This window comes from Tinamus guttatus, unplaced genomic scaffold (genome assembly GCF_059628265.1).
Source record: "Tinamus guttatus ecotype Peru unplaced genomic scaffold, ASM5962826v1 Tinamus_guttatus_pri_ptg000211l, whole genome shotgun sequence".
Lineage (NCBI taxonomy): Eukaryota > Metazoa > Chordata > Aves > Tinamiformes > Tinamidae > Tinamus > Tinamus guttatus.
The window spans coordinates 4,025,217-4,040,702 of record NW_028288745.1 but is presented as its reverse complement, the minus strand read 5'-3'; the positions used below and the strand labels follow the sequence as shown (position 1 = coordinate 4,040,702).

The 15,486-nt window shown below is 37.6% G+C and overlaps 1 protein-coding gene across 4 annotated transcripts; it reads right to left on the bottom strand.

Moving 5' to 3' along the window:
• Positions 1–1,715: 1,715 nt before the first annotated feature.
• UCHL5 (ubiquitin C-terminal hydrolase L5) lies at positions 1,716–15,460 on the bottom strand. Of its 4 annotated transcripts, XM_088524381.1 has the most exons (11): positions 15,282–15,459; positions 14,882–14,945; positions 13,730–13,835; positions 7,032–7,157; positions 6,890–6,951; positions 6,620–6,750; positions 5,904–5,967; positions 4,973–5,075; positions 4,360–4,473; positions 3,579–3,677; positions 1,716–2,348 (listed from the first exon to the last, which is right to left on the bottom strand). In XM_088524381.1, exons 1-11 carry the CDS (start codon positions 15,361–15,363, stop codon positions 2,304–2,306), a joined length of 996 nt encoding a protein of 331 aa, XP_088380507.1. In that variant the 5' UTR covers positions 15,364–15,459; the 3' UTR covers positions 1,716–2,303. The 4 variants fall into 4 exon arrangements, with proteins under 4 accessions (XP_088380507.1, XP_088380508.1, XP_088380510.1 ...); XM_088524382.1 differs by lacking the exon at positions 7,032–7,157 and having other exon boundaries at positions 15,282–15,460; XM_088524384.1 differs by lacking the exons at positions 13,730–13,835; positions 15,282–15,459 and having other exon boundaries at positions 14,882–14,904.
• Positions 15,461–15,486: the final 26 nt, after the last annotated feature.

The window sequence follows — 15,486 nt, the reverse complement described above, 5'->3', positions numbered from 1 at the left end:
ATTTGATGCTGCTAACCATCCTAGTCAGGCGCCCTTTTGAGCTTTCAACAAATGCCAGGTAGCACTTTTTCCAACTTCGCTAAACAGTGACAAATGTGACTAGGACTAAATGAATTTTATTACTGGCTACAAGTAAGAGGCTTGCTTGAAATTCTCACCACATCATCAGCTGTGCCTTACATTTAACACTGGTAGTCAGAACATAACCCAGTGAGATCTCACTGAAATTCTGCACTAAGATTTCACGGTAAACTTAACAAGCGGAAAATGCAATGCCCTCTTTCGGGCAACACAAAAGCACAAAAGCACAACTCTTCATAGAAACTGAACTTTCTGTTTATTCTCAGTAAGGCAAAATTTCAGTTTCAACAGCTACTCCTCACATGTTTATACCAGCAGAAAGCATAGCTCTTGAAATTAAACAGAGCTGAAACCCTTCACTACTCCACATACAGCAAGATACAACCTCTTAAAACTAGAAGATGGGATAAGACCCAAACCTTTTTTTTTTTTTTTTTTTTTTTTTTTTTTTTTTTTGACATCTTTAATTCAGCAATTCCTCAGCTTAGTATATAGCTTTATATCCATGGAAGACTGTCCTCACAGCAGGCAATATATAGATATCACCCTTAAAACCAAGTTACACATTATGAAAAGGCTAATTAAAAAAAGAAAATCCGAAACAAACAAAAAACAACCTTCCTTTCCCCCAAATATCACTGCTACAATGAAATATTAAAGCAGGAAGCTTGTAAACACAGCTAACGTTCTCATTCATGGCTGGCCATATCCATTTTGCTCTAAACAGAACTCCTGAGTTTTACTAAAACAGATCTAACGCCTCCAACCACAGCAATGGCTCAAATGGATCCTTGCACAGGTAGGAGAGTCCAGCTTTAGTTTTACTTTTTCAGCAAAAAGTTATCCTATCAGTATATAGGCACACCAAATGATGGAACAGCAATAGATAACATTTTATTCTGGTGTCCCTAAAAATTCTCTAAAAATGGTATTATACTATACTTATATAACACAAATACATGAGATTCTATACATGTCTAAACCTATAGGAGATACTACTAAAGCTTATATATATATTTCATATATAAGATTTAAAATATAAATTTTAAATTTATATATATTCATATACATAAACACAATACATATATACATATATAAAAGATCTAACATGCACATGATACAATCTTTACCAAGATGGATAATATCCTCCAAATCCATGTGATGCCTGGAAGAAGGTCGGCTGCCCCGTGAGCTCCCTCCACCCCTGGACATTCCCTCTGGCCCATGGCCAGTCAAACGGACAGTTATTAGCATCTCTCTGCACCCCAGGCACTGCCTTCAGTTATATCCCAAGGTAAGAATTATTATTAAAATGCTAACTACACACAGGAGGGAGAGTGTGAAGCACTGTCATTTTTTTTCCCTCTTTAGCTGTTCAAGATTCTTCAATACGTTTTTTCCTTATACAGTTAAACTTGCTCTTACCTCCAAAAGTTAATTAAAACGTATGGTATAAGAACTTAACTTTAGCTTACCATCAAACAGATATTATCTTATATCCAATACAATTAGTTCCCCAAACAATGGGGTAGCTTCCTTTTAAACCAGATCTACAACATACATACTCAAAAGTCAAAAGACTGACGACTTCGACATATTCCAATTCCAAGTAATAAAATAACACATCAAGAATGTTCGCCAAAATAAAAATGGGAATATTTATTATCTCTTCTGCTAAAGCAATGCAGATGTTTGAGATTATACATCAGTCTTTGCAAATGTTCTACAGCTAGGTTGATACTTTTCAGCTCTGTAAAAAAATTAGAAACAAACTTAACAAAACAAAGATGCAGGGTATGTCACTGAACAGTCAATTAGTATTATAATTGTTAATAGGGATGAGCAAAGAAAGCTCATGCATATATTGAAATAATGTCATTTTCTGCATCATCATCATATATTTGAGTGGAATAAAATGTTTCAATAATCTCCTCAGGAAGAGGGTGGAAGTACATTTTCACATCCATTTCCCCAGCTTTTAAGTCCAACAGACTGTTAAATACTGAATTTGATCAAGAGATTCTAGATATTACTTAGTAGTACCACATGCACATGATGCAAGGGAAGAAAAAAAAATGTAGACCCGTGCACACAGTACAAGACAAACTGTTACAACTGCCAAACGTGCGCTGGACAAAATCTGAAGTTTATGAAAAGTTTTATTTGTTGTCATGAAAACAGTTTGAGAAGCACACAGCCGTACACATTTTTCAAAGTCATCTTCACTTGGCCTCCTGGACTTTCTTGGCATTCTGTTTTTCTTTCGCCTAGAAAGAAGAGGCAGATGATGTTAAACCCTGATAAGACAACAATCCGTATTTTTCCAGCCTATTGTAATATCCAAGCTTGATAATAACCACAACTAATAGTATGCAAATGATTTAAAAGTTGAATTCAAAGATTAAGTTAGTTGACATTTTTAGAACAAATTTAAACCAATGTAGTCCCTCTAGACCTGTTCATGAATACAGTTAAGCAAAAATAGGGAGTGAAAGAATTCATCTTTGTCTTTCTCCCTGACAATTACTTAAATAGCATAAGCCTGGACACTTCCAAAACATCTCTTATAAACTAGTAGCATACAAGCCTATTCATACATAAATTCAGCTAACTGACTCAGCTCATTAAATGATAAAATGCTCTTTTTTCCATATGAGTTTAAAATTAAAGATCCTTTCTACCGCACATGGTATACATGCAAGCCAGCACTATGATGTTTTTATAATTCAAGTCAATACAGTTTCAGACGGTCCTTGATAGAGTGACAGGAGATATGTTAAAATATTTCTTAATTTATACCTTAATAGAAAAGTCAATGGTAATAGTTAGACACCACATAAAGTCAAAAACAATCAGCCAGCACATCAATATCAGGAAACTAAGTGGAGAGATAAGGACCTTCAAAACCTTCAAATTATCTGAAGTACTGTGTAAAGGTTGCCATCTAGTGTTGACAGATAAAGGAACAGAGCTGAGTGTGAAGATTGCAGGAAACAGGGGCCAGCCTTGGCCACAGATGTGATTGGGGCTTCTCCATAGAGAAAAAAAAAAAATCTACTAGAATTATGATGCATAACTCCAGTTACCACGTGACCAAATTCCTGGTGTCTTCCTGACATCCCTTTTCAAGCTTAGAAGCACACACACTTTGTGTGGTAACAGCCATAAGATGGTACAATGATCATCTTGTTGGTACTGGGTTGCCTACCACCACCACTGAAAGTTTTGCTTAGCTGACCAGAGGGGAGATACATTTTGCCTTTGGGCAGAGAAGCCAAGTTGGTGGGTCCCTCCAGCCCACCTCTCAGTCAGGATCAAACCTCTTCATAAGTGCAAGGTACTATCCCACGAACCAGCAACACAGCTGAAGGCAGAAGTTTTAAATAAACAAATGTGTGTCATGCCTGCTTCCTAAATACCTGACTACAGTAGAGTTTTTCATAACTTCAACTTGATAGTAATGTATTGTTTCTAAAAACTCAACCAAAAATACTTACTTTTTCTACTAGTGGTATTAACTGTTGGTGTTCTGCTAAAGTCTTTAATAATTCCATGATGAAAGGCAGATAGTTATGTTTTCTTCTAATATTTTCAATCTAAAAATATTAAAGCAGTAACAAAATTATTATGACTAAAAGGGAATTTTACTTTCAAAAAAACAGTTCTCAAAGTATCAGCCAGCTATAAATGAAGTCTAACAGACTTTATGCAGTATTGCCACTAATTTTTCACATCCATGAGTAAGTTTAAGTGTTTTGTTCCACCGATTTAATTTGTTGCTTGGTAAACTACATGCTTAGATTATTATTATCTTTTGGTGAAAGCTCTTCAGTTACACCATGATCCTAAGAAACAGAGCTTGCAAAAATCCTGCCAAGTAGCCACTATTACATATAGTGGAATAATTAGTGATTCTGGCCGTAACATGCTGATCGGCCTTCTGGTGCACATAAAACAGTTTGCAAGAGTTTCAGAATTTACTGTGCTTTAGTTAATAAAGCAAACTTTTAAAGCGAGAAAATATAAAGAAAGCACCAGGCAAAGGGAGCTGCAGTGCACATCATAAACCAACTTGTAAGCTTAAGGCTAAAAGGAAGCAAGCTGTTTTGCAAGCTGTGAATTCAGGAATGACACTCCAATTTACATAAAATATGTAACACAAAGGTCCTGTATCTACCATTTCCTTCAGATTAATAGCAACATCTCCCACAGACATGAACACTGACTTTTTCCCCTTATGATTTTTTTCAATAGTTTGGTCACACAGAGGCTACATACCTTGTATCTTTTTAATTTTTGGTTCTCTTCTTCAATTAGCATCTGATATTTTGCAACTTCTGACTGTATAGAACTTAACATATTACTACTCTGGTCTGTGTCCATAGGTTCCTCCTTCCACAAAAACAGAAGTAGTTAAATGAGTGAGAAAGTTATAGCAACCTTTTTTAAACTTCTATAACTTTCAAAGTTATAGACAAAGAAATAGCATGCCTTTCTTAAATAAACATCTTGTCTTTATGTATATGGATAGAAATATCATAAGAGAGTCATATCTGCTTAGAGATACAGGAGCATCCTACAAATTTCTGCAGCTAATTAAGTGATTTAACTCAAGTAGTAGGAAAAGAATAGCTGTAGTACTGCAGCACACTACCTTTAAGAGAGAGGCCCAATGAGGTGGTGTTAATGCCAAATTAGTTCCCTCAGAACTATCCAGAGCTGCCAGGTATCTCCACACACCATTGCACCATGCTTGACAGAGTCTATCATCCTTTCACTGCTTTTCTTAGTTAATGCTCCTTTTGGAGCAAGGAAAAAGGAAGGGCAGAGGGAATAGTGAAGACAGAACTATTAGCAAGCAGCTCCAGTAACTAAAATACCATGGACCTACCTCTGCAAGTTGCCGCTGTAACTCTGCAATCCTCTGCTCATATATCATTTTTCTGTCAGATACAATGGCCATCAAGTTAAACCTTATCTCCCCTTCACTGTACCTAAATAAGAGCAGTAAGAAGTTCTCAAAATTAATCTTTTTAAATGACAACTCAAAAACTCCTACCAGGGATTCTTTCATTATAAAGGAATTCATATTGCAGAGGAAAAACAAACAAAACAAACAAAAAGAGCTCTATATATGCTTTTAAAATTTCTCATCACTGATACTTCCTGTTAGAAAATGCTACCTCTTTTCCACAAAATGTGGAAAGTTGAGCAATTAAATCTGTAGTCCTTTCAGAGTTTAAATTCTCCAAAAGTGATACAGCAGTAAGTGTCTTATCAAATACCAGCATACAAGTAAGATTCTCTGAAAAAAGTATTTCCTAAAAATAGCATAAAGCCAACATTTTATTTCTAGTATGTTCTACAGGCTGCAGCTTGGGGTCAGAGTTGAGATGCTGCAAGACTTCTAGAAAGCTTTTCAGGCCTAAGTTTCCAAAGCAAGCTGCGAGTTGCTGAGGAAGGCTTGCATTCTACAAATACCTTTGTAATGTATTACCTAGTATTTTGAGTTAGAAATATCACTCAAACCTTATTCACAGCCATAACACACTGTTTTCACCCAAAGATCCAGAGCTTTCTACAGAAAAAGATAGCATTTTCTTTATTCCTTTGCCAAAGGAAGGATCTCTCTTCACAATACGGATCTCTATTTTTGTTAGATAACATATTTCATTTAGTCAGGTACTAATGTAAGATAAAACAACACATAAGCTTAATTTCCTAGAAATTCAGGTGAAAACCTTTAATTGAAGGAAATTAAGAGTAAGGAATTTTTCCATGCATGTAAGGCACAATGTTTTAAAAGCATCATGACCATTTACTTTTGTATGCGTTTCTCTATGACAGGCCGCACGGCGCTTATCCAGTCATCTTGATTGCATGAACCTAGAAAAAAACCACAAAGGAAGAAAAATTTAAACTTTTTTTGCAGAGTTCATTGGAAATTCAAAACTTAGATAATCCAGGCTTATGCACCTTCATTAGACAGAATACAGTTTTTCTTGAGCAACTGCAGGCTCAAAATATTCAGGTTATCCTTTTAGAAGGGTAAGCCATTTTCAAATAATAATATTCAGCTAACGTACTGGCAAAAGCATTGGAGCAGAACTACGTTTTAAAGGCAAAAGCATCTAACATTTATTTTGCTAAGGACAAATAGAAAAACTGTATATTATATATGACTTATGTATGATAGAGAGAACTAACTGGCATGACAAATTAAGAAAAAGCCAAGCTGATAAACAATTCTCCCTCCATAATACAAGTAATGATTCATTCTGTTGCACTTTAAGCAAAGTTGGCCTCTTTTTTAACAATGCTTAACATTTGAGAAACTCTTTAAGAGAATAATGGCTACACAGAATAAACTACCTTTTACTTATGTAAAGTCAGGCCAGCTCTCCTGACTGTAGTAGGTTAAACAGACATTTGTATTTCCTGTCATCACTAATTATTTTACAGGATGTCTCTCAAGTAAGCTTAGATTTAAAGGAACTGTTAAAATGAAAGACATGTAAAAAAAGATATAAAATGTTACCTAAATCAATTGGTCCTTCCCTTAATCCATCTAGTTCATACAGCCGTCCATTAACAGGAACATAGCTTACAAAGTGAAATGCATCTTCTTCTTTTGCTGAAGACTTGGCATCAAATTCAAACATCTGCTGCCTGCAAAGATTATTTTTTATATATACATACACATATATACTTAAAAACAAACAAGCCCACACTGCCATGGGGGAAAACAAACAAAAACACAAAACCCTGAATTTTACCTACATGCACAACATTTAAAACATCCTATTACCTGGCAAAACTGTTGTGAACTTGCCGGATTACTTCTGAGTTGCTTAGTGCCAAACCTTTCATCTAAAGGTTAGAAACAGAAAATAAGATACCGTACAGACAATACTATAATATTTAAAGTTCAGAAAATAGTAGACACTTACCGCAGCATCAAAACTTTGTGAAAATTCTTTAAACTCTGACAGAGTCTCTCCTAGATGGATATCTTGATGAGCGCAATTTAATAGCACACTTACTATGGCTTGAGTAGCACAAGCATTATTTATTACCTAGGAAAAAGAAGTGCAAGTGTTGAGGATTCATTCAGTACTGCTGACAAAATTAAGTCGGGTAACATTTTCCATTATAAACACATATTTTCACTGCAAATTCACACTATAGCTTCGCACTAAAAGTGGAAGCAAATCTAGGTCGAGTAACCCCCCAAAAGTTCCTGCTGCAGAAGACTCATATAGAGAACACTGGATGGTCATCTTGTTCAATTCAGTGATAAAACAAGTATTTCTTGCCTCTGAAACTCATCATTTCACTGCTTCATTCACTTCCTACAGCTACTAATAAGGGATAAAACAGAACAGCAAAAAAAAAAGACCAACTCCAATGTTTTATAATCAAAAATAGTTCTTAATATAGACAAAATAGTTCTTGAAATAAAGCCTTTTCTGTGACAGATCATCACGAAAGGTTGAAGGGGAAGAAGAAGCAATCCAGACGACAGGGAACTTTTTATATTTTAATTCCTCTAAGGTACCTGATATTACTCATTTGAGCATCATTTCACAAGGCAAACATAAACCAGGCACTGAGACTGAGTAGAGGATTGCATTCCTCTACTGGACTTTTTTTTCATTAAATTATAGGCAAATTAACTCAACCTCTTCCTCTTGAAAGAGGATACTCAGTCTGTAAAGGAAATTGAATTCATCTAGAGCCATTTCAAGGCAGGGGGAAAAAAGTGAACTACACTCCTATAATTGTCCTTAATTATGCTAATGTCAAGGGTAGTGAAATAAGCAGTAGCAAAACAAACAAAAAAACCCAGCACAGTCTAATAAAATGACTCAACTAAAAAGAATTAATGTTATAACATAGGAAAGAATCAAGAACTAGAAGTTCTGAGATACAACTGGGGAAGGATACCACAGACAGTGATGAAAGTAGTACTAAGATGAAAGTAAAAAGATCTCCAGCAGGCTACAGGGAGTTTATCTGAAGCAGTGGCTGCAAATGTTATATTAATTAAGCTGACATGGAAAGGAAAAAGCAGGCAGTATTAATAAGAGGGAGAAGCATGGCAAAAAGTATGATATTAGAATGAGGGGACATCGTAGTGAACTTCAGCTACAAAAAATGATAGATAATACAGGACATAAGGGGAGAAAGAACACAGGGTATTTATTTTTAAATGAAAATAATGATGGATGGAACGATCAGTTGTTCTGATATAGCAATAATGCAGTAATGAATTCAAACACGTGAAGAGAAAATTAAAGAGCTCGAGTTTAGAGGTAGTTTCAACACAGGAACTAAACAGCTGGATACAGGAGTTTGCATCAACAGCAAAAACAGATGAAACTCAGCATGGAATTTGTGACCTCATCAAATACCTGCCTTTTAGTATAAATATACTTTTTATTCCAACTGCAGTGCAGGAGTAGCTGGTTTAAATGTACAGGAACCCAGTGAAACCAAGTATTATTCCTAGGAACAATGGGCAACGTGGATCTTCAGGCAGTGGGCAACAGTTAAGAAATGGCATTACAGACCTACAAACAACTCTCAAAGCGCGAGACTGAAGGTAAGGAAAAGCAAGCTGGAACAGCCCTGGAACAGCCCTGGAGACCTAGAGCAGGAGAGCAGCAAGCGACAGCTGGCAGAAGACAACGTGTTCCTGGCTCCACATGACATGAGAGAAGCACCAAGACGGACAGAGCAGGTACCCAGGAGAGGCTCCCGGGCAAGGTGAAGAGGGCAGAGCAAGGAGGAAGCAACTGCAGCACTGAACGTGGATGAGAGCAAAGTTTACTCCATGGGCACAACTTCTTATCAAGGCACAGAACCATCCCAGCATCACTACACACTCAAGCTAAGGGGTCTTAGAAGGACAGAGGGCCCATCCACTTCAGTTGCCAGCATTTTGCTGTTACTTAAGGTGTCTCAGTATTGGCAGAAGATGTCTTCTCAGCATTTAAACAGTATTATATATGCAGTTTGTCCCAGAAACTTTCTTTTTTTTGCCTGATATTTTGACTTGAAGACACTTGAGAAGATTTTCTCTATTTGTTCAGAAACCTCAACATTTCTCAAAACGTTTCTATCCAGGAAACCCCAGACAGATATTCAACACTGATTTATCAATATTCACAATTCCAGCTTAAAGTATGTTTGAAAAACATTGCTATCAAATGAAGCTTAGCTTAAAAAAAAAAAAAGTCAAGAAGGCAACATGACATGGAAACACCTTATTAGACTGGTTATTTTCTTACTAGGATCCACAAATTCAAAGCCGGTACCTTTCCCCAATGATCTAATCCAAGTTCCTGAATCATCTTAAAGCTGAAGCACCATACATAGCACAGAAATCCTTTATGTACATCTTCTATTCTACTATCTATGTTGTTAAATAAAAAAGCCAGTAGCAACTCTGAATGGTCCTCAGCATTAGGACAGTTCTAAAATTTTCTTCATCCCCCACCTTATTTGACTAAATCACCCTTTGGTATAAACATATGCTCTTCCTACAAGCAACATATTCCATTACCAAAAACTTGTTTCTGACTGATGCAATGCACTGCAAGTGCATTTTTCTTAGTATGAAGTTATTGGCTATTCTAAGTTTAGTCTCAACACAAATATATAGTCTAATTATTGCCACAGAACAATAAAAAAAAAGTTTGCTTAGAAGAAAAAAGAAACATTTGAAATGTTGGAAAAAAATACAAGTAATAAGTTCCCATTAGTGACACAAAAACAGCTGTAAACTTCTAACAGTATCATTCTAAATCTTGCTTCTGAATGTATGAGGCTTATTTGCAGTTACTGAAGCTAATGTTCTACTATAACAATTGTGATGTTCTGTCACCACACTGCAGCATCAAAATCCAAGATGGTTCAGAGTAAAGGCATACTACTAACACTTCACTAACAAAACCTGAGAGAGCTAGTAAAAAGAACCAAACCAAAACAACAAAACTCATGGAAACATCTGAAGTCTGCAGCAAGTGCCTTCTTTTTGCCCCTCAAGAGAGGCTTTTACTTCTGCAATGATCAGCACAGAATACAGCTGTTCAAGACAGATTCCAGAATTGCTCAATTCACTGAGTGGTTCAGTCATGTCACCACTATGCAGAAAAACGAACAGCAAAGGCCTTCTCAAGAAGCACAGAAATTAGGATATTCAGAGTTAAGGCTGAAATTGTATCCTTAACTCACCTCATTGTGCCTAGGTATCCTAGCTCAAATGGTATGTAAGATCATCCAGAGTTCTGAGGCCTCAAATAGAGGACCATATCATACCTAGGCATAACAGGGAGGCCAAATTTAATATGAGTGCACATAAAACTGATCATTAAAAATGCTTTAATATGCATGCATATTAGACAGACTTCAAAATTTCGCCTTCCCCCCACCCATATACTCACAATTTAGCTTTGAGTAAGATCTAGTTGCATCTAACATTTAGCTAAAACAGTACTATGAAGGCGGGCGTTAATAGAAAAAAAGTGTGAAATGCACGAGCTTCTTATATAAAAAAAGTGTGTGCTTCCTAAGGAAAGCTTAACACTATTTTGCTAGACGCATTGTTTCAAAGTTGTAACCTTTTATACCTGGCTAAAGCTTCCAAATAAACAAACAAACAGAATTTGGAAAAAACAACAACAACACCACCACTCCACCACATACCAGAAGTAGAGCTATGCTGTTGATACAGTTATTCCCTATCCTGAATTGCTATTATGTAACACTTTATTAGTTTTGCTAATAAAAGATTGAGAACAACATTTTAAACTTCTCTGCACTCAGATTATACAATATCTGTTTGGATGGTAACATTTTTAAAGAAAAAAATAGAAATAAAAAGTGAAATAGACTTTGAGATCACTAGTGCTTCATGTCACTTTTGAAGATACAAGCCAATAATCTTAAACAATTGCTACACACCTGTTCTACTGCAGACTTGCCAGCTGGTCTAATATTATGCTGTCCCAATAAAGGAATCTATTTGCTCTGTGACTCCATGCTACAAGTGAACATAAGATTATTCTATTCATCACTCATTTTTTTTTTAAAAAATAGGAATAGCACAGTTTTGAATGGTTCAAATAGTGTGAATCATTAAAAAAACTATGTCCATATTATTTATTTTTAGAAAATAAAATGCCTTGACAAATCACCTGAAAAATGTTATTTAAAGATAACAACCTCCCACCTCCTCCTAAAAGCTGTCACACAACTGGATTTGAACTTGAGGGGAAAATAAACAAGAAAGTGACATGAGCCCATGTGCATGATACTTTTGGAGGAGTTGCTATTTTATAATAGCATTTAGAATAGAATTTGGAAATAGAACAGCATTTAATATCAATGCTTGCTATCCCTTGTGCTGCTTGGTGACTTCTCAGGACTCGCAGAGCATGGTTGCAATAAATGCAGGAAGCTCAGCACTACCCCTCTTTCCCCCTCGCTTACCTCCTACCAGCTTGGGCTGCTACAGACTCAGGGAACCAATGCATCTCACGTGGCAAGAGACAAACCCAGATAATACACACAGAAAACCTACTGAAACCTCCTGCCCCATGAGCTGAGAGCGCTCGTAGAAGTTAATGCACAGCAGAACCATCGCAAGAGAGGAACAGAACTGTGCAGTGAAAATGAAAAGCAGGCTGGGAGAACCATCCCTTCCACTCATCAGCATCACCTCAACCCTTTGCTTTGGAAAACAGAGTCTTAGACAACACTTCATAGTACTCACAAGATAGTCTGCCAGGCTGGATCTGTAACAAAGGCTAACTTCCCCCAAAGTAAAATAACCAAAGCTAAACATGTATCACACATCAGTCTAAAATACTAATCCAGTTTTCACTGGTCTCTTGATTTTTTTTCCTCATTTTTCCATGACTATTTCAGTGCTTATTTGGTCACAACACGTCAGCCCAGGTAAAGCTCATCTAACAAACCCAAACCTACATGCATTTACACAAGAAGTTTTGATTTTGCTAAGCCACCACACTTGACTAAAAAGAAAAACTAAAACACCAAAAATGTATTCCAATTTTAATGTCCTTGCAGGTTACTTCTGAAATATATATTTCATGCCATCAAGTGGCATAACTTAGGTACTACAACCTCCTTAAAGAGCAGCAGGTGAAGGACGGGAAAGATCAGAAAGCTCCTTCATCTCTGAAGGCAATGAAAAGCCTTCAGTCTTCAGAAGACAGGAAAATATGAATGCTTCAAAGAATACTTCTATATAATACAGGCTTTCTATCATTAGCCTTTAATTTTCTAGTGTTTTTGTTAGCGAGTTTTATGTTATGCAAATTTTGCAATTTACATTCTACAATTCCAACTCCAGGCTCTAAAACGCTCATACTAGCCACTTGCTTATAGCCACGGTGTCCTGCTACAGAAAGAGGGTGGAAGGGAGCAAACAGGCAAATTTCAGATTTTTCAGAGGCCACAGGAATGGCCATTCTGGGATAACACCACTGAGTCACAAGAAACAAGACAGATGAAATCCCTTGAGCGAGCGTAAATACTCCTTAGTTTCAAACCAGTTATTCCTTCCTGCCCAGTAATTTCCCTATAAGATTTATATTAAAGATTTTCCCTGAGGTTCTTGGTGCCAAGGCAAATCTATAGCCACAGCCTGTAGGACTCTAGCAGTGCTTGATTAGATAGAAAGCATAACCCAGTAAAACAGTACCCAAGGGACTAATCAAACTACTCCTGGTCATTGAAACTTACGTACAAAGCACTTTTCAGTGTGTGGAAAAAGCAGCCTATGTGCGAGCTTTCTCAAAAAAGGTTAAAAAGCTAATCATTTGCCCTTGGATATGAATGCTTTGGAGCTTGTTAATTAAAAGGTACGGAGATATCTGTTTTTGTTTAAACTGTTACATTTATCCTCATTTGAGGAGCAGGTCTTCAAAGATGAAGAAAACAAAACACAAACTTTTATTCAGCTTATTTTTTCTTACTGTCCTTGCCTGCCAACAAAAAACATTGATTTGCAGAACAGTTTGTCAAAGCCAACACTGAATTTCAATACTCTTTTGCACTTAATGAGACAGTGGGTTACACTAGCATAATGAATATTAATTAGTGAAATAAGAAATCAAAATTTACACTGAAAATTTACACTGGAAACAGAAAAGTTTAGTAGGTTTCTAGACCAAAATGCTCTAGAAAGTCTTAAAATATTATCCCATTTGAGTCATACAGACCTGACTAAAGAACACTTGAGAAACCAGAGATAACAATTGTACTGAAGTACACACTTCTTCCTGTATTATTTGTTGAAAGTCATTTCAAAACTAAATTTGCTGAAAGCATTTACTAAATAATTCTTTATGGCACAGAAGAGTTACTTTTTCTTACTTATTCACCAGCTCTTTCCTAAGAGCTTTACTATTTTGGGTGTGACTTTTTTTTTCTGCTTTAGCAGATCTGACATGCTTTGCTAACAGTCTTTTAATACACAGTTCCTACTCTCTCAGTCTGCTAACCTAATTCTGCCTTGTAAAACATTCACCTCTGTGTAGAGTTTAACAAGCTACTTTTTTTTTTCCAGTATTAAAAGCTGTGTCATAATCTAAGAAAAGTACTGAACTTGCCATACCTGTTTAGCAAAAAACAATGTGTCCAGTCTTGAATCCTGAACAACAGAACCTGCTGGTTCTTCTCCAGGCTGCCATTTGAAGAGGAAAATCAACCCATGTACTGGTCTGAAAAATAAATGGGTAGGGAAAAAAAAATACCGATTTAAAATATCAAAGCCAAAAACCAATACTGTAATTTCATTGTATCCTGGTACAGTAATTGAGTTAATTATTTTTTTTCTAAACATCAGGAACTGAACTGAAACTTGGAAGAAACTTGAGTCCACCACTCAAGACTACAAAGAGGTACATCCTGCAGTATGAGCAAGCTAAGTTGTACCCTCATGAACAACACAACTAATGTTCTAATGAAAACCATATGAAGCATATTGCAGGTATCAAATAAACCACTGCAGCACTTCTGCCACTCAGGTGCCAAAGCAGCACTTTTGCCATTCAGGTGCAACTTGTCATATGTCTTGAATCAGACCAAACTAAATAAATAAAACTCCCCTAAAAAAATCACATCAGCTGCGTCGATTGCTACAACTTCCAAAAGTTGAACTATCCAAGTGTAGAGCATCCGCACGGAGTATGGCCTAGATGAGGCAACATTTTCTTCTTAAAAAACTTACATGAGAACATGGCAACATTTAATGCTTCATGGATAGAATAGCAAGAGAATGAATACTAGCTAATTAGGACAGAGTCATTCCATATGTTGTGCATCACTGTCAGTTACAACAAGAATATTTGACTTCTCACACACACGTATTGAAGTGGTTGTGCAGGACAGACAGGTTACAAGCGTGCATAACTACACTAAGCAGTTTAAGGGAACAGATGCAATGCTTTATGCAAGAAAGGCTAAAGGTAAAGCAAATTAAAGCAAAAAGAAAAAGGAAAGTAATTTGTCAAAAGATATAGCACAAGCCAATGACAAAACTATTAGAAATCTATCTAGCTGCTACTGCAATCACTTCCCATGCACAGAGAAGCTGGTTTATGTACAAAGTCATTGATAAAAGGTCATTTAATTGCCAAGCACTGGATTAATCAATACCTTAACAAACCTCCTCAGAGACTGAAAATATGTTACTGTAACTATAGCACATATTTTATGTGAATATAAACATTTTTTTAAATGTAGATCTTAAAAGAAGGTGGCTTACTTCAATTTTTCAAAGTTCTCTGGCTCCAAACTCCATATTTCTTCAACCTGCGCTCCCCTGCAACCTAAACGAGGAGAGATACACATTTCCACAAGCAGCCCGCTTAAGAGAAGGGCACAACCGGCAGGAAGAGCCCCGCGCGGGCCCGCAGGACCGGCTAGACCTACACGCCCGCTACGCGCCCGGCTCAGGGTGAGAGTCTCTTCAGAAACGTCCCTTGGGCGGAGGGTCACACGCGCGCCACGCTGCAGGCGAAACTACCACGAAACGCAACCCCAAAGAAGGGCCGGGCCGGGCCGGCCTCGCTCGGGGGCCCCGCCGGCCGTTACACCCGCTAACGGCCCTAAGCACGTGCCCAGCCCCGGCGCTCGGGCGCAGGCCGCGGCCGCCGCGCGCTCACCGAAGCCCTTGATGAGCTCGGTGAAGACGCCGGGGTCGCTCTCCATGAGGCACCACTCGCCGGCGCTGCTGCCTCCCGCCATGGCGGCGGGCGCGGCCTCCGGGCGCCGCTCCGCGCTCCGCTCCGCGAGGCCGACGCGCCGCTCCCTTCCCGGCAGCCCGCGCGGCCCGCGCCGCTGCCATCTCTATGGTGAGGCCTCCGCATC